Source organism: Mobula hypostoma, chromosome 2 (genome assembly GCF_963921235.1).
Source record: "Mobula hypostoma chromosome 2, sMobHyp1.1, whole genome shotgun sequence".
Lineage (NCBI taxonomy): Eukaryota > Metazoa > Chordata > Chondrichthyes > Myliobatiformes > Myliobatidae > Mobula > Mobula hypostoma.
In genome coordinates this window covers 61,996,047-62,019,830 of record NC_086098.1, presented here as the reverse complement: position 1 = coordinate 62,019,830, position 23,784 = coordinate 61,996,047, and the positions used below count along the sequence as shown (strand labels likewise).

Genomic DNA, 23,784 nt, shown 5'->3' with positions numbered 1-23,784 from the left:
CCACATTAACCGCACATGGAAAGGAATAAAACTGCAGGTGCTCAAAGTCTCAAATAAAAATAGAAAATATTTTTAAAACTCAGCAAATCAGGTGAATCTGTGGAATGTTTGGAAATCCAAAATGTTGTATGTTATTTCCTTTCACAGTTACTGCCTGATCTGCTAAGTTTTCTCGACATTTTCTGTTTTTATGCCACATCAAACCATTTCTCTTAAAATAAAAGGAATTAAATAAATTATTTCAATTAATGTCCCTTTCCTAGTTCTGCTATAGAGTCTTGGATCTGAAACGATAATTTTATTTCTCTTTCCACTTCTGCTCTCTGACCAGGTGATTGTTTCCAACATTTTTTGTTTTTGTTTCAGATTTCCATCATCTGCAGGTTTTTATTGATTTAAACGTGTAGGCTTATTAGAATAGTTTAACTGCCTATATTTAAAGCCAGTATGTACTCGAATGGTCAAATGACCTCAGTTCCACTGTATCCTTTCTGTGATTCTGAGATTAAATTTCTATTGTCTATTTTGCTCAGTCATCAGAGAAGGATTTTGCCAAAATGCACCTATAGGATCATTTCAATTCTTCCACCTGTAGGTTTTTCCCAACCTGTTGTCATTACCCCCCTTCTTTTACTCTTTTGTGGAGAGCTGGCTTCACTTTGAGTAATTATTAACTACCTTAGTGAATAACCAAGAATGTAGGAATGTTGCTCATCTTGTCTTACTTCTGTGCCCGTTGTGAGATACAGAATAGCCACAACATCACCACCCACCTCTATTAGATTTTTGCTGGCAAGTAGCCTGATAAACGTACAGGTAAAATTCCTAGGTGACTGTATGCCTCCAGCAAGTTCAACAAATGAGCTGAAGCTCAGGTTGGTAAATTAAGCTGCACTTCCAGACCAAAAATCCCTGGTTGGAATTGAATTGATTGAATATATTTCTTATGCAAAAGTGCTCTAAGGGAGAATCTAAGATAGGACAGAGCCATCTACTCGTCAGTATTATTTATTTACATTTTGAATTAGGAATCACTGTAATACTGCAATAGCTTACCTGGGCAGTTTCTGAGTGCATGCTGCAAGTTTCATGTGTCATTGATGAATAGTTGAACACGTAGAAAATGTTCTTGCAGCAATGTGACTTTTGAGGTAATTCAGCTTGATTTTTATTTTATTAAACACCTGGGAGTACAGTTAAATTTGACAATACCCTGATGGATCATAATGAAAATCCCTCTGACTAGAACGTGCTGGGATTTGTGGGTGGTTATGGGCCAGTGTAGATGTTTCGTTGGGCTCCTGTGCAGTGGGGTAAATCCTGGATGTGCTGACCGAGCTCCAGTGATTGACTAGTGGCTTTCTGCGGTTGGCCTCCTTGTGAATATGATTCATCGCTGCGTTTCCCCTGCAGGTAGATTAGGCAATCAGCCTGCTGAATCTCTGCCAAGTTATGTCCTGGTCCTGGCACAGTTGTCCTATTCAATGGGTAGGGATTCCTGTAAGGGGGAAGGGCAAGTAAAATATAATTTATATACTTTAATTGTTTGCTTTAATGTTAATTTTGTTTAAGTGATTAAAAACTGCTTAATAAAAAGATTCCTTGCTTCATTGGCTCAATTTATAATAGTTCGTAAACAGTTCTGAATGTCAGTTTCTTTGAGAAGTATTGCACATCTTGAAATATTACCAAAATAATTTTGTGGCCATTCCAAGTGCGGGCTTGTTCTGGCCCAACATCAAGTTGTAGTCAAACTTGTCAAGGTGCAGAGTCTCAGCCCTTTGGAAGCAGATGGTTTCAGACAGCAAGCTGATGTCATACAATCCAGAAATGACAAGACCATAGTTGCCAAAACTCTGCTACCCAGCTTTGTACTTGCACCATGTTCTATTCATCCTTGTATTAACTGATCTATTTTGGGTCTCTGTCCATCTATATGCTAATTCTTTGATCTCTTCAAATACTCTGTGGTCTTGACTTTTGCTGTCTTTGCAGACATTTTTATTTTTAGCTTTGAGAGATCTGCATTATGTTCAAATTCACCCTTTCATGTATCCAGTTTTAATTACGTTACCACTGCCATTTGTATGCATCCTAAGTTATGGTCTTGCTTCCTAATGTTGTCGACCTCAATATTTCATCCTTTACGATGCTTCTTAAAGCAAGATTCTATGACCATACACCTGGTCCTCCAGGCTAATCCCCTACTCACAGCTGCTTCTTTGATATTGTTCCATTGTGGTTTCTGGGAAGTTTCTCCACATAAATACAAGATGCTGGTGTTGGCGATATTGTTCAGTTGTTGACTACTTTCATATCTGGTTTTGTACTATGGAACAATTATACCACTTAATGAAGCAATAGCACTCAAAGGTTATAATTAGCCAAAACTTTCCTTGTCTGACTAGATAATTATATAATGGCCCATACTCCAATCAGATACTGTAATCATGAACATCTATAATAAATAACTATATAGATTATGCTAACCCCACAACCTGTCTATTCTTGTCATAGTTATACATGAGCAGGAATGGTCATGTATGAGTGCAGTCCACAAAATAGAGCTTGCATATGGATATAACTATGGATATGGATAACTATACAAATATAGATAAAACTTTAGCCAAAGAGTGATGAATCTATGGAATTCTTTGCCACAGGCAGCTGTGGAGACCAAGTCACTGGGTATACTTAAGGCAGAGGTTGATAGATTCTTGATTTGTTAGGGCATGAAGGGATACGGGGAGAAGGCAGGAGATTGGTGCTGAGAGGAAAATTGGATCAGCTGTGATTAATGGTGGAGCAGACTCGATGGGGCAAATGGTCTAATTCTTCTCCTATATCTTATGATCTTGTATGCATGTCAAATTATTGACAATAAAGAGAAATTCTCTTTGTCCAGTTTTAGGCTTCAATTAAATTTTCAGTGAAGTACAAAAGTAAGACTGTTCAGAACATTGGTCCTTCAACACATTCAATACTCTTAAACATGCAAGAAAATATCTGTTGTCTTTCAGTTTTATCTTCAAAGTCTTGCAAGGCGCTGAGATTTATTCTGTATGTTCCAACAAATCTCATTTGCTGAATGTATACAAACTTCTCTGCTCAGTAATGATGCTGGTAGGTTTGGATTACAATTGCTGTATTTCCTTTTTTGATCTCTTGTCATATACTTAACAGAAAAGCAGAAATGGCCATTGTAGGTGTTTCCCTGGGATGTCATCAAACATCCACCAAATTTACAGTAGGGCATTAGGACAGTTCCATTTGTAATTCTGGTGTAGAAATTCATCCTGGGAAGCAGCCCAAACGGGCTTCATTTGCTATAGTTTCATAGGACCTTACTTCAATCATGTCACGTCCTAGACATTACACAAAAATGTAGGCTGAAATTTCAAAGCAACACACACAAAATGCTGGAGGATCTCTCGGGCCAGCCAGCATCTACAGAAAAGAGTAAACAGCTGATGTTTCATGCCGAGATCCTTCATCAAGACTGGATATTGATGAAGGGTTGCTCTCGGCCCTGATGAAGGGTTTTGGTCTGACATATCAACTGTTTGCTCTTTGGCATTGGCACTGCCTGGCCTGCTGGATTCCTCCAGCACTTTCCTCCAGCAGATTTCCAGCATCTGCAGATTTTCTCATGGCTGAAATTCCAAAGCATTACTGGGGAGATGATGCGCTGTTGGAACAGCATTCAGATTAGACATTTGTTTCGGATGAATTTACGCCAAACACACTTCAAATAATACTAAAATTAACCCCTTTCAATATTGAGTGTTCACATTTGACCACGATGAAGCTCGAGGATGGTGAAGTGGTAGATATTGGGTATTGCTGTTATTACACACTCTGTGTTTCATCTAATCAACTTTGCTTGGTGTAGTTGATCTTCTTACACTGATGTTCCTTACGTTAGTACTCCACCTTGTGCTCGTGTTTCTTAGTCAAAATATTTCTCTTGCTGCTAACGATTAATAAAGTAATAAACAAATGAACTATTTACATAATTTCTGTCACAAAAGCTACTTGGTTATTTCCTTGTTTCCACTCCACTCTGTCTTCATGGGAATGAGTCTGATTATATGTTAATGCTTTGGCACACAAGCAGAATCTGGATAGAGCTCTCAATAAATACTGTGGCATTAGCCGGAGGTTGTATCATTACCGCAGACAAAACAGGACTTCAGATTAAAGAATGATATGATCCACAATCCAGGTTTTCTGTACTTGGCTCTCTGTTAGTTGCTAAATTCACACCAAGCTACTACCCCACCAATCTAATTAAACATATTGGAAATATTCGTAAGGCAGTGAATGCATTACTGTATAAGTGCCAGATATTGATTAATGTGCTGTATAAGTTGGTGCCCAATCAATAGGAATAAGATTTGTGATGCATTTATGTGTATTTAATTCCATTTGATGCTTTTTAAGTGGATAAATATTACAAAGTATAGGGTGATTTATCCAGTTTTCACTTGCAATGGCTTTTTATTAAGGCTAATGTCCAAAGCAATGATAGAAAACAGTATTATTGCAGACCAATTAGAGATGGAAATAGCTTGTATTCACACAGGCATCACAATGTTCTTCACATACAGTACATTGAAATATTTTGGAGTGTATTCACTGTTGTATAATGGATCCAAAAACAACAGCTATGACCCCTGAAAACTACAATGCAATTCATAACCAGTCAAACCACCTTAGGTGAGAATAGTGATGGGAGAATCATCTCTTTTCTTCAAATGATATAACATGAACTTTTTTTGTCAACAAGTATAATTAAATGGGAGCAACACACATAAAAATTGCTGGTGAACACAGCAGGCCGGGCAGCATCTATAGGAAGAGGTACAGTCGACGTTTCAGGCCAAGACCCTTCGTCAGGAATAACTGAAAGAAGAGATAGTAACTCGTCCTGACGAAGGGTCTCTGCCCGAAACGTCGACTGTACCTCTTCCTATAGATGCTGCCTGGCCTGCTGCATTCACCAGCAACTTTTATGTGTGTTGCTTGAAATTCCAGCATCTGCAGATTTCCTCGTGTTTGCGTAATTAAATGGAAACCTTGTTATTTTCCAAAAATTGGTACTTGCTGATAATGCAGCCACCTACAAAACCTACACTGAAATATCAAATATATATTTCCTGTCTTATAGTTTTTCGTATTTGGTGTTTTTTGCCTGATCTTTTTTGTATTTTTGTGTGGGGAGGAGGGATTTGGGAGTTGTTGTGCCTGTCCTGTTTTTGTTCATTTTTTTGTGAAGGGAGGAGGGATTTTGGGTGTTGATGATTATGCTGCCTTTCTTGGATTTATGGCTACCCAGAGAAGAATAATTTCATGTTATATACTTTGACAATAAATGAGCCTTTGAATATACGTATATATGTATTGAGGTGAGGCTTTGATGCACTTTAAGTGGTTGATGTGGTTTTTAGGTTTGTCTATCAGTATCATATTTCTGGATTAGAGACAGATTGGAGATACGCAAGATGCTACTGAAATGTTGTCCAAAACACTACAGGTCATTTAAAAAAAAATAAAATGCTTGAGGAACTCAGCAGGTTAGACAGGGTTTTTGGAGGAAAATGGACAGTCGCCATTTTGAGTCAAGGCCCTTTGGAACGAAAAATGGAGGGAGATGGCCAATATAAAGAGCCGATGTATAGAAGTGGAGCAAGAGCTGTCCAGTGATAGGTAGATCCAGGTGTCCCCAGGTTGTAACAGAGTTCCTTTATTGTGAATCGTTCATAATCTGAATAGTTCTTAAGTTGGAAATGTGGCTGCAAACTGTGTTCAAGGTAAATTCATTTTGGAAGTACAGACAGTTGCAAGAAAATGTTTGTGAAGCCTTTGCAACTACCTGGTTTTCTGCATTAATTACTTATAAAATGTGGTCTGATCTTCATCTAAGTTACAATAATAGACAACACAATCTGCCTAAACTAATAACACACAAACAAATGTACGTCTTCTCATCAATACAGAGTACATCACTTAAGCTATCACAGTCTAGGTTGAAGAAAGTATGTGAACATCCTAAAGCCTCTGTTCATGTGTCCTCTATATGAAAAACACTGAACAAGAATGGTATTCGTGGAAGGACACCACAGACAAAACCACAGCTCTCCAAAAAAAAACATTGCTGCACGAGTTAAGTTTGCAAAAGACTATCTGGATGTTCCTAAATGCTTCTGGGACAATGTTCTGTGGGCAGATTATCAAAAGTTGAACTTTTTGGCAGAAACGCACACCGCTAAGTTTGGAGGGAAAAGGGCACTGCACCCCAACACCAAAACCTCAAACCAACTGTGAAGCATGGTGGAAGGAACATCATGGTTTGGGGCTGCTTTGCTAACTCAAGGCCTGGACAGCTTGCAATTGTTGAGGGAACAATGAATTCAAAATTATATCACAACATTTTACAGGAGAATGTCAGGGTAACAGTTCAGGTAGCACCTGAAGCTTAATAGATGTTGGATGATGCAACAAGACAATGATCTGAAACACAGATCAACAACAGAATGGCTTCAAAAGAAGAAAATTTCTGTTTTGGAAAGGCCAAGTCAGAGTCCAGACATTAACCCAATTGAGATCCTGTGGCATGACCCGAAAAGGGCTGTTCATGCAAGGTATCTCAAAAACATTGACGAAACGAAACAGTTTTGTATGGAAGAATGGTCTAAAATTCCTCCTTGTTGTTGTACAAGTCTGATCAGTAGCTACAGGAAACATTTGGTGGAGGTTATTGCTGCTAAAGGAGGTTCTACCAGTTATTGAGTAAAAGTGTTCACATACTTTTTCTAGCCTGGGCTGTGAATGATTAAACAATGTATTCAATAAAGACATGAAAAGTACAATTGTTTGTGTGTTATTAGCTTAGGTAGATTCTCTTTGTCTATTATTGTGATTTAGATGAAGATCAGGCCACATTTTGTGCGTAATTAATGCAGAAAACCAGGCAATTGCAAAGGGTTTACAAACTTTTTCTTGAAACTGTGTATGTCACCATATACAACTCGGAGAATCATTTTCTTGTGGGCATACTCAATAAACCCATAGTAGACTGATAACCATAATAGAAACAATGAAACACCTAACTTGGGTATTCAACCAGTGTGCAAAAGACAACACACTATGCAAGTACAAAACAGAAGAATTAATAATAATAATATTAAATAAATAAGCAATAAATGTCAAGAACATGAATGATGATTCCTTAAAAGTGACTCCATAGGTTATGGGAATATTTCTTTCTGTTTCTCTTTCTGTTTGAGGGCTTTGGTATTTCCATACCAGGCTATGAAACAGCCAGTCAATATAATCTCTATCACACGTCTACAGAGTTTGTCAGAGTTTTAGATGTCATGCCAAATCTTCACAATCTCCGAAGGAAGTGGATGTGCTGCTGTGCATGCTTTGTAATGGCACTTACATGCTGGACCCAGAATAGATCCTCTGAAATGATAACACCCAGGAATTTAAGTTGCTAACTCTCTCACCTCCTATCTCCTGATGAGGACTGGATCATAGACCTCTGGTTTCCTCCTCCTGAAGTCAATAATCAGCTCCTTGGTCTTGCAGACATTGACTTAGAGGTTACTGTTGAGGCTCCACTCTGCCAGATTTCCCACACAGCAGAAGATGTCTGCAGCACTGCAGTAGCCAGCAGATCCATCCTACTGGTGTCCCAAATGCTCATGTGTATCTACAAGCTGTACTTAATTCAAGCACTTGTAAACCGGGGAGGATCTGCATTAATAATGTAATTTAAAATATTAGGAGTTAAAAAGGATTCTTTTCACTGTATTTGGAACAGAAACCACTTTAAAATGCAATGCAAGTGCAACTTCATTCTGTAGAAGTTTTTCCTGAAGAAGGTCCAGTTAAGAAGGAGTACAGTAATTACACTAATGCTGTGACCAAGTAGATACCATTCTTAGCACACGAAGTATTTCATAGCAAAGATTGCATGATTACTCCTGTCTTTGGAGTCAGGACGAAGTATTCACAGTACAATAATACAATATGATAAATCGTAAACTATTTGAGGAAGAAAAGCCATCATAGGCTGAGGCCTTTTTACTCATTTATATTTTGTTTCATCAGCAGGTATTTGGCTTTCCTACTGATCTCCACATTCGAATGCCTACTTTAGATACGGAGGAGTATCCATTTGATAGAATGGGGTAAATACTTAAAATGTTAGAAACTTATGTGGGAGCTGACTTACACATATATTCATAAGTATCAATATTTGTTTTAAAATTTCAGCCATTTCAGTTATATCTTAACTTATGATGTGTGGTACTTCAGGGCATTACAGAATGTATGCAGCCAGTAATACCATGTGTTATATAGTAACAGTCTAGCAGTAGTGTAGAACTTGACCCAGACTGTGCCAAGATTTGATAGGTTAAAACCCTGATTTTATTGATATGAAACTATCAACAAAATAGAGAATCTCATTAGAACTTCTACCTGTCGACCATTGACTTTAAATGATTGAGACGTTGAATATCTTAGAAAGTTAAGCACTTTGGTAAGTGATGTGTAGCTTAATTTTGATAGAATTAGGACCAGAAAGTAAATTGTTGTTTGCAATCAAGAATACTTAAGAGTGCCTAATATTTGTAATCCTGACACAGATACTTTCATAATAGCTTTATCTTTGTCACATTGCTGAGATTGAATATCTAATTTAACATTTTATGTTCTGTTTTACAAAAGTTCATTTGAATATATATTGGAAGCTTCCAAGTCCCTTAAACAGAAGGCATGTGATGGGACTATGACGTACCTGAACAAAGGCCAGTTTTATCCCATCACACTCAAAGAAGTGAGTGCCAACAAAGAAATCCATCACCCAGTCAGTAAAGTCAGAGTAAGTGTGCATGATTTGTACGAATTTCAGATATTATTCGTAATAAGTTATTTTTGCTGACTTAGCTAGTACTGTACTACAATGTTATTTAAGAAACTAATGTTGAAAAGGAATCTTGATGAAGTCTTAGAAAGAAGCATGCATTGTAAAATATTTTTACTACATGGCTGAAATGCAGACCTCAATGAGGGAAAGCAATATTGACATTGTGAAACAATGCAAAAAGATGATGACAAGTCACCAACTTGTTTATCAACCTTCAGTTTTGTTGATTTGCTAAGAATTATTTTACATTGCCCTGCAGAATAAAAATCCACTCCTATGCTTTTAAAAGATTGCATACAAGGACCAGCAATTAATTTATGAATATTTCTTTTTTGAAAAAAAATTCTAGAGTGGGATACAATTCTGTAATAATTTCTGAGTTACAACACACCACTTAGAAATTTAATTGGCTACTTTTAGTTGTGAAGTCCACTTCCACAAATGACATGATCTCCTTGTCAGATGCTAATACTTTGGTTTTAATCCTCATGCAATGCTCCTTTAGAGTGTCGCTGAGAAAATTGGTTCATACTGTTCCAAGGTGCATTTCCTTGTGCACCCCAGGGTGAAATTTGAACAAGCCTCAGCCAAATGCCAAGAGCCTGACTTGGGTAAGATCCATATAATTACTTCCTAGCTCTCCCACTGCAACATTCACCCAGGTCAGCTTCACCCCATAGTCTTGTCCCTGTAGGCCACTCCTCCACTCCAATTGGTCAGACTTTTGAAATCCTCCCCACCACTTTCCCCCTTAACCTAACTCAAGCCCACCTATTAATTATTTTCACTCTCCGACATCGGAAAGCATGTAAGATAAAGGGTAGTCAATTTCTGTATCTCATATCCAGGGAACCAGATACTATTTTTATTAGTACCTGGTCCCCTGAATAAGAGATACTCCTGAATTTTGAAATAGCAGGCACAGAATGTAATGCATTGACCTGTATGTTTACTGCCCCTTCCTTCAAGCCCCAGGATTTCTAGACATCATATTAATTTTCATTAAAGCTAATCCTGGTGAAAGTTATTGTATAATAACAGTGACTGTTTTACCCCCATTTTCAGAGTGTGATAATGGTTGTTTTCGGCGATGATAAAATACGCGACGAGCAACTCAGGCACTGGAAATACTGGCACTCTCGGCAGCATACTGCAAAACAGCGCTGCATTGACATCGGTATGAAGCCATTCACTTCTCTTCTGATCGGAACCGCTTTGACTACGGAGCTAATTATTTTGTGGTTCATGTGCTGTATTTGATCCTTACTATGTCACCCCTGTGGACAGTGCCATTGGTTTTGTCCCTGTGGATGTAATGGTTAACCAGTCAAAATCAACCAGCTGACATCCCTCTGATGTACTTGTGAGTTTTAACTGTGAGGTGAACCAGAACAATGCATGAACACACACGAAGGTGAAGAAGGTCAAGTCATTTTTATAACCTCAGAGTAATTACAGACATTTGTGCCTGAGAGTGTAAAGGTCAGAGATTACCAGTCATGAGAAATGTGGTATCTTCAGACATTCCTGGAAAGACCTGCGTATCCCTGTTAGATTGATGAAATGTCTGGGGGCAGGTTGCCTCTCTTAGTTTCTCAGAAAACTTCTGCAGCTTTCCTTGCCTTTTGTTGCTTATTTTTGCTCCTCCACCCTATCTATATATTATAGAAAAAGCACCTTCCATGATAAAGCTTCACTAGTTAATGGAGCATATCTGGCCAAGGGGAAGAGCCAGCACTGTGCACTTCCCAGCCCCTCAGATCAGAAACATTTATCTACTTCCAACTTCTGAACTTTTCCATGGTACTGACTCTAAGCCAGTTATGTTGTGGGACCTTTTGTTTCCTCCACCTTCCAGTTATAGTCACTTAGGTTCCATAATTTCACCTGGGGATCTTGATTTGCATCCAATGCCCAATGCTGCAGAATAACTTTGCTTAATATACTTGATGCATGCAGACAACCTACCCCACAAACACAGCTACGGCTAAATGTTTCTATGTATTGTAAAGCAAGGCGCACAAAGTGCTGGAGGAACTCAGCAGGTCAGGTAGCAACCACTGAAATGAACAAACAGTCAATGTTCCAGGCCGAGACCCTTCTTCAGGAAAGGAAAGGGGAAGATGACAGAATGAAAAGGTGGGGGGAGGGGAAGAAGGTTAGCTGGAAGGTGATAGGTGAAGATAGATGGGTGGGAAAGGTCTATAGCAGCAATGTAGAAGAGGAGGCAATTGGATAGGAGAGGTGAATGGACCACAGAGAAAGGGAAGGAGGAGGGCACCCAGGGATGAAGTGATAGGCAAGTGAGAGGCGATAAAAGGCAAAGCGGGGAATAGAAGAAAAGGGGATGGGGAGGGGAATTTTTCTTTTACCAGAAGGAGAATTGATATTCATGCCATCAGGTTGGAAGCTACCCAGATGGAATAGAAGGTGTTGCTCCTCCACCCTGAGGGTGGCCTCATCTTGGCACAAGAGGAGACCATGGGCCAACATGTCAGAATGGGAATAGGAATTGGAATTAAGATACTTGGCCACCAGGAAGTTTCACTTTTGGGAGACAGAGCAGAGGTGGTCGACAAAGCGGTCCCTCGATTTATGACTGGTCTCACCAAAACATTGTAGTTATTTCTGGTTCCATTGTTTGTTTTCAGTCTTAATGCCATATTTGATCCTGAGTTTGAACTTTGATTTTTGTATCTGTGACCTTCTCTGCTTCAGCTAATGTGCTGCTGTAACTTCATTCTCTCCTAGACTTCATTATCTAATGTACTGGCCTATTGACATCCATCTACTCTTCAAAAATATGATATCACCTAAAGCTGTGGTCTGAGTCCTAATACCTTCCACATTCTGCTCTCTCTCTCTCACACACACATTCTTGTGGATTTATAAATATTCCTGGTTAAACAAAGATGCACTTTAAACTTTTCCTTTTTTTGAATTGCTCTGTAATCTCACTTCTTTCTTAGCTCTGTAATCTCATTTTGACTCCAAGGAACTGCCTAATTAGCAGAGAAGAATTCCCTCCAAGAAGTCTGTGTAGCCTTTGGCTGGTCCCTGAATTTAATCACTCCACCATTGATGTTTGTGTCTTCGAAAATTCCCTGCTTCAACTTCTCTCTCTATCTTCTTCGCATTCTTTCGTTTGTTTCTCCTTCACTCTCCCACTAGGCAGAGGATACAAAAGCTGAAAGTATATGCCACCAGGCTTAAGGACAGCTTCTACATTGCTGTTATAGACTACTGAATGGTTCCATAAGATGGACTCTTGAACTCACTAACTACTTTGTTGTGACCCTGCACTTTATTGATTTTTTACACTGTATTTTCTCTATACTTCAACACTTTCTTCTGCACTGTTAGTTTTACTTGTACTACCTCAGCTTTGCTTGTAATGAGTTGATCTATATGGATGGACAGTATGCGAGACAAGTTTTTCACTATACCTCAGTACATGTAACAATAATAATGCAATTTACCAAATATCTGACTCATACAGTAATCATTTGACATCATCTAAAGTGGTTTGGGATTACTTTGTTTCTTGGATCAGGCTCATGAAGTGCACCTTGGGATGACCCAATATTGATCACAATTTTCATTGATTCAGTATTGCTTAATTCCATTTGTCAGGTAATTCACATTTTTTTTTTGGTGCCGGTGTAAAGTCACTGAATTCTCACAAGTGGATAAACCTTGTCAAATAATGTTACGTTTGTGATCATGGATGAGTATGGTATGATGTGTGGCAAGAAGGTTTTTCTTTCACTGGTCTATTTTATGTTTGACTCCAAGAACTAATGTTGGAAGTGGTTGTGGTAATGAGTTTTGCTCTGCGTGTTGTTTCGGTTGTCCCCTTAAGCTTTATCTGGAAGTATTTGTGGGTTGGGTGAGGCGCGTACTAATTGTGTGGAACTTAAGTGGATATTGCTGTGCCAGCACAAGATCCTGGATCATAATAGTTTTGGCAGATTGCCAGGAGAGGGAATCAGATTACCTCTATAAATTCCCGGATTTGGTTTTTGTGAATAAATTATTTTCTTGAATTGGGCTATGTTCCCCCCCCCACCCCCAAGGATCAATGACTCTTGAGTCGAGTAAAGCAGCAGTGATCAGTAAAGGTCAGTAAGGGTAAAGGTTTTAATTCTGAAAGCATAATGTATTTTTGAGTTTAAGGGGGATGTCTAATCTTGATCTTTGATACAAAGTGACAGGTATGCAAATTCCCTTCTTTCCTCAATTTTTAACTGCTGAAAGACTGCAGAGTTTTGCATTGTAACCTTACACCAATAGCAAAGTTCTAATAATTATAGGTTAATCATAGCTGATTGTCATACAAGCGTCAGTGAATATTGTTGCAATTCCAAACAGATGAGTCTAACCTGAATGGCTTTGTCTTTCTTGTGAAACCTCGGGTTGATTTCTGAACAGAACTTAGCACTTGAAGACAATGGTAAACAAAGTAGAACCTGCCTGTAAACCCTTACCCAAGTTCTGTACACCAAAGTACATGATTTAAAAAAGATTATTGCCGGCAAATTCATGTCTTATTGTTAACACATTGTGCTCTAACATGGAAACTCAATCATTCATAAGGGCTACTGTCTAGGGCTGAATTTTGAGGCAACCTATTTTAGTGAAGGAATAATAAGTTATACTGAGAACATTAGTATAGAGTTTTAACACCATATTCAGATTAAGTGGCCAATTTAGTTAAGAAATGCAAATTGATAATTGCATGAGTGAGTGCCTCAGGAGTGCTGGTAGCCTCCCTTGACATCAGGATAATGTCTCACCCCTCCTTACCCTCCAGCTCTCCCAGACCACGAGAAACATCAATGTTTTGGACATATCCCCTAGGCCCTCAGCATTAAAACTTCACATTTGGAATTCAGACAGATAGCCCTAGTTGTCCAGACTGCCAGAGGGTGCCAATTGTGAGGTACTTAATGAAGCTTTAAGACCACTGAGAAAATCTGATGAGTCAGACCAGCAATGCAATCTGACATGTAATCACAGGAGAATACTGGCAGCTTCACATTTCACAGCAACCCATTTTATACTCAATTTTCTTTCATGTAGTTAAAGTTCAAGGCATGCAAGTAAGCATTTGTGTAATCAGTAAAATAAATGCACTATCAGCTTCTGAAAGAGTTAAAAAAAAACAAGTATGAGAATTTGAATTACTGCCGCCCTGGAGGCTGAGGCTGAACCTTTGGTTTGAATCGAACTGCATTAAAAGCAATTTTGTGGGTTTTTCTGGGCACTTTCAGGAATCAACCAAATCTTATGAATTTGTGTTTGTAATGCAGAACATTGGGTCAATAAGACCTCTGATGTATTAAGAAGACCTGTATTTTCCATAGGCCCTATACTTAAAATCCCTACTTATGTGCTTTCTGCGTACAATGCTCTATGCTGGGAACTGAAGTTCAGTTACTTGATAATGTAATTTATTTTCCACATGGTGTGACTAATAGCAAATTGTGACTCAGTATACAGAAAGGAGTTTGGACAAAGGCAAGACTTTCTTAGCTATATATGACAAATTTTATGCAGTTTAATAATGAAACTTACTGAAATTTAAAAATTGCAAGTAATCATCACCTCCTCATTTCTGTTATTTTTCTGCAGCCGATTACAAAGAAAGTTTCAACACAATTAGTAACATTGAAGAAATCGCCTACAATGCCATCTCCTTTACATGGGACGTCAATGATGAAGCTAAGGTAGGACTTATGCCTATAGGCTGGTATACTGCAGTTTATTAGGTTTCTCCCAGCAAGAGAATGCAAGTTGGAATAATTAGCTTTATCACTGCCATTGTTCAGATACTCATTATTTCAACCTTTACCTTAATCGATGCATGAAGATTTCTTTTCTGTGTTGCTTGGTGTTCATCTTGCTATGAACTTCTATGTAGTATATAAATTACTATTGTATTATAATTGTTAGAAGTGGACCCTCAGTTTTTTTTTGTGGCTTAGACCTGAAAGAGCTTACTGCTGACTGATCCTGGCTACAAAAGAGTGCAAATACATTGGCACTGATTAATCTAGCAGTGATCACTGTATTTCAAAAATATTGACTGGTAATTTCTGGGATGAGAAAAATAATAGCCAACTAGTGGATGTTGAGGCACCAGACCAATCATTATTGCTTTTAGAAACTTTTGGGAGCAGCTGCAAAAGCTACCATGACCAGTATATCTTGTCCTCTTCATCAGCCTTAGTAATGTTAATCAGGGCAGTTGAGAACTTTTAATCCATTTGTGTGTGAGATGTTTTGGAGTTTTAATACTTTTGAAGGTCTAACTTTTGCATAGCAAATCACTGCCACATTGTGTAATGGCAGAATGGCATTTCAGAAATATCACTGCACACTTAATGTACTTTGAACAGGGTAGTTGTCAGGGCTCGAGCATCACTGGGAGCCTCTGTTAATCCAGACAATGGGTAACTGCAAGCATTGCAGTGTAGGTACGAAAGGTGATCTCATTGTCAGTGACTTCATTCTTCTGGCAACAAATTTGCAAGTAAACATCACTATTAATTTGTGTCCAGCTGTAATGTACAAGAGTATTTCACTCTAGTCAAGGAGTACTTCTTAAATTTAGGCCAGAGAGATAGATGTTGCAGTCTTAGTGAACTGCTGCGATCCCCATTCATTCATTATCTGTCAATAGGATTCTGCAAGCACTAAGAGAATTCTCTTTGCCCTCTCTTTCTTTCCTACCTTCCTTCTCTTGCTCCCCCTTGTTTTGCTGGAGTTTCTTTCCAAACCCTGGCTATTGTACTCAGGTCCAATCTGCTTAAAGAAAGTATTGAAGATCATTCAACTTGGAAAAGAAAGTCAAAACTCAATGGGCAGTTAAGATGAAAAGTCTGAGAAAGTTTTCTGATGATTAGGTCAGAGTTTGAGGAAACTGATGTTTTGTTTGAGATCCTTTCCATAAATCTTTTTCCTCTTCTCATGTACTAATGGAATTAGGTACCAGATTAAGTATCACGCTTTATTGATGTTATGGTGAAACTACAGTATATTATAGATTTTACACATGAAATGTACATTTTTCATTTTGGCCAAGAGTGAGGGGAATGCATGCAAAGGAGAGTGTTGAAATGATAGATGTCCTTCGTGCAGGGCTGATGTTTAGATATTTGAGTGACACCAGTCAAATTGGGATTTGTTGTCCTAAGACAGTGATAGCAGGCTGTTTGTTTAAAATGTCATGGAGTTATGCCATGGAGTGGCTGAGTAGGTTGCTTCAGAGGGCAGTTAAGAGTCAATCACCTTGGTGAAGATCCGGAGTCATATAGAGAGAGCAGTGTGGAATACGAATGGAATGTTTCTTTCTTTAAACAATGATACAACAGTATAGTAACCATTTTATTGACATTGATTTTATTTCCTTATTCTTAAATTGAATTCAAATTTCCAGACAGTTATGTGATCATACAAGCTTGTGTTCGACTGATTAGAAGACTCTGGCAAGTGCCAGCACACTTTTGGCAGGTGAAAGGAAAAGTCAGCTGAAAGTCTCAGTTGTCACCTTGATAGAGCTTGCCCTCCATCCCACCAAGAACCACGCTACTCATTTATCCATCATTTTCTGCTGATGCATGTAGTGCTATAAACTCATCATACTTTGCATTTTTGTTAATTGAATTCTTCAGTTGAGGGAATGAACCAAGTGTCTTTTTATAAAGGCTGGACACGGTATAGTCAAGGACAGAATTGCAGCAATCCTGCTGCTTTCCTGCCTCGGATCTATTTGTTCGACATGGATTAGTGGCAACCTTTCTTGTGGGTGGGAGATAATGAATTTAACCTAATCAACTCTATTGTTGACAAAACCTATATCACACAGTCAACTTTTTTCCTCCCACAACATGGACCAGAGAGCAGAGTCATGAATTTTCAAGTGTAATTGAAGATGACATAACCTTAGATCTCCTTTGAAGATAGCTGTTTCTATTGTCCTTTAATAGAAATCAGAATCAGAATCAGGTTTATTACCACCGGCAAGTGATGTGAAATTTGGAGGTCCTTAATAATGGACACTGCCTTTCTGAGACACTGCTCCCTGAAGACGTCCTGGTACTTTGTAGGATAGTACCCAAGATGGAACTGACTAGACTTACAACCCTCTGCAGCTTCTTTCAGTCCTGTACAGTAACCCCTCCCTCCACACCAGACAGTGATACAGTCTGTCAGAATGCTCTCCACTGTACATCTATAGAAGTTTTTGAGTGTATTTGTTGACATAACAAATCTCTTCAAACTCCTAATGAAGTATAGTTGCTGTCTTGCCTTCTTTATAACTGCATCGATATATTGGGACCAAGTTAGATCCTCAGAGATCTTGACACCCAGGAACTTGAAACTGCTCACACTCTCCACTTCTGATCCCTCTATGAGGATTGGTATGTGTTCCCTCGTCTTACCCTTCCTGAAGTCCACAATCAGCTCTTTAGTCTTACTGATGTTGAGTGCCAGGTTGTTGCTGTGACACCACTCCACTAGTTGGCATATCTCACTCCTGTACACCCTCTCGTCATCACCTGATATTCTACCAACAATGGTTGTATCATCAGTAAATTTATAGATGGTACTTGAACTAAGCCTAGCCACACAGTCATGGGTATCTAGAGCGTAGAGCAGTGGGCTAAGCACATAACCCTGAGCAAATAAAGTAGTAGAGTTGGTCCACTATTCTCTATGACATGGGTAAAAAGAATATTGGGCTCCTGATACAGAAATTCCTTCTCTACCAAAACTAAGTAGACAGAGATTGCTCATTGAATAAAAGATTTATTTAAGATAAGCAAGCAAAGTTTACCTTGAAAAAGAATGTAATCTTCTGTAAAATGACACAATACAGTTCGGATATCGTTTAATAGGCATCACAACGCAGTATAGTTCGGATCGGTATGGTCACAAATTGAAGTTGAAAATTGGATGCACTTGGGTAATTTGAGAATAGTATCTTTCGGGGTATTTTCATCATAGTCAGTGAACTTCACTTTCCTCATTTTTCAGTGTGTCAATTTTCAAAGCTCTGTAGCTGCCTGAACAAAATAATTATAATTTGTTGAGGTTACTTATTGCTTGAGAATGGCAATAAATGAATGTTATCATTGTTGTACATTCACATTTCGCACAATCACCTGAAAAGTTGAAAATTACCGAATAATAATGGGTGTGGGTTTGTGGTTTAGGAAAAAATAAAAGATAAATGTGGATAGTAACAGGAGAATTATAAACAATAAAATAACAATTATGGTTTTTAAAGGGGCTTTAATATGTTGAGAACAGAATGCCTTGTCTGCAAACATGGGTGTATGTGGTGATGTCAATGTGCAAACAGGCTATTACATTGCTGGGAGCTAAGAGGTCTATTAAATTACCTATAAATTTCAAAGAAAGGGGGTGGAAAAGTTTAAACAGTAGATGTTGTGATGCAATTTTCAGCTTTCAGAAAGGGAGAAAAGAAATTGTTTCACTATTTATGAGTCAACTATCATGATAGCCTGAAACTTGTCTTGGTTGGAGGAGTTTTGTTTGTTAATGCATTGCTGGTATGGAGGGGTTGGTAAGTACAGATGAAGAAAATAAAACAGTAGGAAATTTATGGAGGAGATGAAAATAGATTTTTAGTTAGAAACTACTTGTTATATGGCAACTACATCATTTGTGGAAAAATCTGTGTTACCCTCATTGGCATCATTGGCCACCTCAGGATCCACAAGGAGGTAAATCATCCTGCACTGCTTTTTATTGTGGCTTTAAGTGGCACAATAATGTAGTGGTGAGCGCAAGGTTTTAAAGCACTACTGATCACCGATCGGAGTTCATATCCTGCCTGTAAGGAGTTTTACCTTCTCCCTGTGTGTGCAGTTTTGGTCATCTACCTACAGGAAAGATGTAAATAAGTTTGAAAGAGTACAGAGAAAATTTACAAGAATATTGCTGGGACTGGGGGACCTGAGTTATATAGAAAGATTGAACATGTTAGGACTTTATTCCTTGAAATGTTGAAGATTGAGGGAAGATTTGATAGAGGTATACAAAACTATGAGGGGTACAGATAGGGTAAGTGCAAGCAGGCTTTTTCCACTCAGGGTGGGTGGGACTACAACTAGTGGTTATGGGTTAACTTGGACATGTTCCAGCATATTAGTGTGTTCTGTGGTGACCTCACATTCATGAAGGACCCTCTTACTGGGGGATAATGAAGCAAAGTATTCATTAAAGACCTTTCCTACCTCTCCCGACTCCTGACACGTTTCCTCTTTTATCCCTGATTACTCTAGTCATCTGCCTGTTTTTCACATGCATGTAGAATGCCTTTGGGTTTTCCTTAATCCTACTCGCCAAGATCTTCGCATGTCTCTTCTTCAGCTCCTTCCGGGCTACCTTATAATGCCCTAAAACCCTGTACAATCTTTACTTCCTAAACCTTAAGAATGTTTCCTTCTTCCTGTTGACTAAATGTCCAACTCTCTTGTCAACCATGGTTCCTTCACCCTACCATCCTTTCCCTGCCTCAAAGGGACCAGTTAATCCAGAACAACATGCAAGTGCTCCCTAAACAACCTTCACATTTCTGTTGTACAGTTCCCTGCGAACATCTCTTCCCAATTTACTCTTCCAAGTTCTTGCCTAATAGCATTATAATTATCCTTCCCCAATTGAATAATATCCACACTGTTCGCTCCTATCCTTGTCCAAAGCTATGCTAAAGGTCAGGGAGTTGTGCTTACTGAGCCTTTAATGCTCAGCCACTGAGAGGTTTGCCATCTGACCAGATTCGTTGTCTAGTATGGCCTCTCCTCTAGTCGACCCGACCTCATACTAAACAAATTCTGCCCTATCTAAGCCTTGTGTATTAAGGAGGTGGCAATCAATATTAGGGAAGTTGAAGTCACCCATAGCAACAACCCTGTTTAATTTGCACCTTTCCAAAATCAGCTCCCTCGTGTCCCTGTTGTGCTTGGGAGCGGGTGTGGGGCGGTGGGGGCTATAAAATACTCCCAGTAAAGTGACTCCTCCCTTCCTGTTTCTGATTTCCACCCACACTGACACTGTAGATAGGTATATGTGGTACCATTGTTTTAAAAAGGGTAGCAGAAACAAGCCAGGAAACTGCAGGCCAGTGAGCCTGGCCATTGCGAGGAGTAAATTGCTGGAGGGATTGGGTCTACCAATACTTGGAGAAATGGAGTCTGACTTTGAACGGTCAACTGACTGTGTGAATGGGAAGTCATGTCTGACTAACTATGCTAGGGTAAAGCTACAGAGAATATGTATCCAGATTATGGAATGTATTTTTTCTAAACTATTTAGATACGATCACAGTAAAACAAAAACAAAAAACTGCAGATGCGAGACATTTGAAATAAAAACCAAAAATACTATAAACCACTCAGCAAGTCAGGAAGCATCAATTGAGAGAGAAATAAAGTTCCAAGTAACTTTATTATCACAGTACATGTATGTCACAACCCCGAGATTCATTTTCTTGTGGGCATACTCAATAAATCCATGATAGAATAGTAACTATAACAGAATCAATGAAAGAGTGAACCAACTTGGGCATTCAATCAATGTGCAAATGACAACAAATTGAGTAATTACAAAAAGAAAGAAATAATAATAGTAAATAAATGAGCAATAAGTATCGAGAACATGAGATGAAGAGTCCTTGAAAATGCCTCCATAGGTTATGGGAACATTTCAATGATGGGGTAAATGAATTTGAGTGAAGTTACTCCCTTTGGTTCAAGAGCCTGAAAGTTGAGGGGTTCCTGAACCCAGTGGTGTGAGTCCAGAGGCTCCTGTATCTTCTTCTGATGGCAGCAGTGAGAAGAGAGCATGTCCTGGTTGTGGTGGGTTCCCTGATGATGGATGCTGCTTTCCTGTAACAATGCTCTGTATAGATGTGCTCAATGGTGGGGAGGGCTTTACCCACAACGGACTGGGCTCTATCCATTGCTTTTTGTAGAATTTTCCATTCAAGGGCATTGGGTTCATGGACTTCTGATTTCCTCCTCCTGAAGTCAATAATCAGTTCCTTGGTCTTGATCACAATGAGTGAGAGGTTGTTGTTGTTGTGGCATCACTCAGCCATATCTTTAATCTCCCTCCTGTATGTTGATTTGTCACCACCTTTGATTCGGCCCATGACAGTGATGTTGTCTGCAAACTTAAATATGGTGTTGGAGTTGTGCTTAGTCATACAGTCATAAGTGTAAAGAGAGTAGAGCAGGGGGTTAATTACCCGGACTTGTGGTGCACATCTGCTGATGGAGATTGTGGAGGAGATGTTGTTGCTAATTTGAACTGACTGGGGTCTGCAAGTGAGGAAATCCAGGATCCAATTGCACAAAGAGGTACGAGGCCAAGTTCTCTTGGAGCTTATTGATTAGTTTTGAGGGGATGAAGGTATTGACTGCCAAGCTGTATTTGATAAAGAGAATCCTGCTGATTACATATTTGCTGTCCCCATGTTCCAGGATGGAGTGAAGAGCCAATGAAATGCACATGTGCTGGTCGTGCATGCAGCCTGTTACAGCCGTTCCGATCGGATTCTTACTTTTTTCTTCTTACTTTTTAACTTATGTTATTTTTTGTATTTTTTTTTCACGGTAACACGTCGAAGCTGCACCCTCTCTAACATGCTGGTAAAGAGAGTTTTATTTGGGTTTTTAGCACTGGAAATAGTTACATCCCGACATGCGGGACAGAAGCATGGCCGCATTGTTCATTCTAGGGACCAGCTGCTTGCGCTAATACCGGCTGGTTTAGCGAGCAGAGCGGCGGACACCCGTGCTGAAATCTGGAGGAAAACACACAGAGGATGCAGAGGGGGATCACAAAGTCGAGGAAAGAGGACTGGGTCGAGATAACAGAGACTTATGGAGAAGAGGTGTTTGGTGGGTAATAAAATGGACGAGTTCACGTCGCTAGCCAGGCGTCAGAGAACATTTCGGGAGTGCAGTGTTATGTGTTTCACTGGAACGGGGCTGCACGAGGACATACCCGATCAAAACTTCTCCATGGACGGCTTCCAGACCGTTCCGGCTGACCGGAAGTGCACTGAGAGCGGTAAGTGTAAAGGAGTTGGGTGCTTACTGTTCTGGTTAACAACAGATGGTGCAATCTGGGTATTTTACAATCGAGGAACGTGTTTGTAGACTGGATATTGAACTTTTTACTGTTGGACTTCGGCCACATTCCACCGAGATTCAACACTGGGCGGCACGGGAGGTCGTTCCTGCCTGTGGCCATTGAACTTGCAGCTCCTCCCATGGAGGGTCAGACACCCTGAGCCAATAGACTGGACCTGGACTTTTTTCCATCTGGCATAGTTTGCATTTTGTTGTTTGATTGTTTGTGGTTTTTATATTGCTATATTTACGCTCTATTCTTGGTTGGTGCAGCTGTAACGAAACCCAATTTCCCTTGGGATCAATAAAGTATATCTATCTATCTATCTGTCTATCTAAATGGCATGTTCTGTGAATCTGTTGTGCTAGTAGACAACTTGGAGCGGATCCAAGTCTCTTCTCAGGCAGGAGATGATATGTTTCACCACCAGCCTCTCAAAACACTTCATCACTGGATGTAAATCATTGAGGCAGATCACCACATACTTCTTAGGCACCGGTATGAGGGAAGTCTGCTTGAAGTAGCTGGGTACTTCAGACGGCTGAAGCGAGAGGTTAAAGGTCTCAGTGAACACTCCAGACATTTGAGCAGCACACGTCTTTAAAACCTGACCAGGTACCCCATCTGGCCGGATGCTTTTCCTGGGTTCACCCTCCTGAAGGCTACGTGCGCGTCTGGCTCACAGGATCATTGGGGGCTGTGGGAATTCATAATGGATCCTCCATGTTTTGACAGCCAAAACAAGCATAGAAGGCATTGAGCTCATCTGGAAATGAATCTCTGTTGTTGCCTATGTCGCTTGATTTTATTTATGAGAGGAGATGGTATTCAAACCCTGTCACAGCTGTCAAGCATTCTCCGTTGATTCAAGTTTAATCCAGAATTGCCACTTTGCCCATGAGATGACCTTCCGGAGATCGTACTTGGACCTCTTGTTACATTCTTGGTCTCCAGACTTGAATGCCTCTGACCTGACCCTCAGCAGATTGTGGATCTCATGGTTCAGCCAGGGCTTCTGGTTGGGAAGATTCTGAATGATTTATTGGGGACACAATCATCTATAACTGTTTTTTTATAAAGTCCCTGACAACCATGGTCTATTCATTCAGATCCCCAGATGAGTCCTTGAACACGGCCCAGTCCACCAATTTGAACCAATCACATAGCAACTTCTCTGCCTCCTGCACCAATCTCTTTCTTGTCCTAATCTCTGGAGCTTTGCACTTTAGTCTCTGCCTGTATATGGGTTGGAAAAGGACAGCCAAGTGATCAGATTTGCCAAACTGCAGTCTTTGCATGGAACGGTAGGCATACCTTGTCTTAGTATAATAGTGGTCTAGTGTATTGTGACATCTGGTGCTACTGATTATATGCTGATGGTAATTGGGCAGGAATGTCTTCGACAAGCCTGGTTGAAGTCCCTGACCATGAGTTGAAATTTGTCAGGATGGATTGTTTCTTGTTTGGAGACAGTATCATGCAGTATCTCAAGCACTTGATTATTGTCAGCTACTGGTGGAATGTAAACTGTGGTCAGGATTATGAAGGAGAACTCCCTAGATAAATAGAATGGATGGCATTTGACCATTAGGTGTTCAAGGTCGGGGGAACATGAGTTCAACAAAACCGCCACACCAAAGCACCACCGAGAGTTTATCATGAAACATGCA

General features: G+C 39.6%; 1 protein-coding gene across 2 annotated transcripts in view; it reads left to right on the top strand.

Moving 5' to 3' along the window:
- The window catches only part of grhl1 (grainyhead-like transcription factor 1), a 118,623-nt gene that overhangs the window by 46,034 nt on the left and 48,805 nt on the right, over positions 1-23,784 (top strand). Inside the window, exons 6-9 of one of the 2 annotated variants that reach the window (XM_063071267.1) lie at positions 8,125-8,201; positions 8,743-8,896; positions 10,007-10,118; positions 14,576-14,670. In XM_063071267.1, coding sequence (XP_062927337.1) covers positions 8,125-8,201; positions 8,743-8,896; positions 10,007-10,118; positions 14,576-14,670 — 438 coding nt within the window. Of the gene's footprint in view, positions 1-8,121; positions 8,202-8,742; positions 8,897-10,006; positions 10,119-14,575; positions 14,671-23,784 lie in introns of both variants that reach the window. The other variant, XM_063071258.1, reaches the window with a different exon arrangement.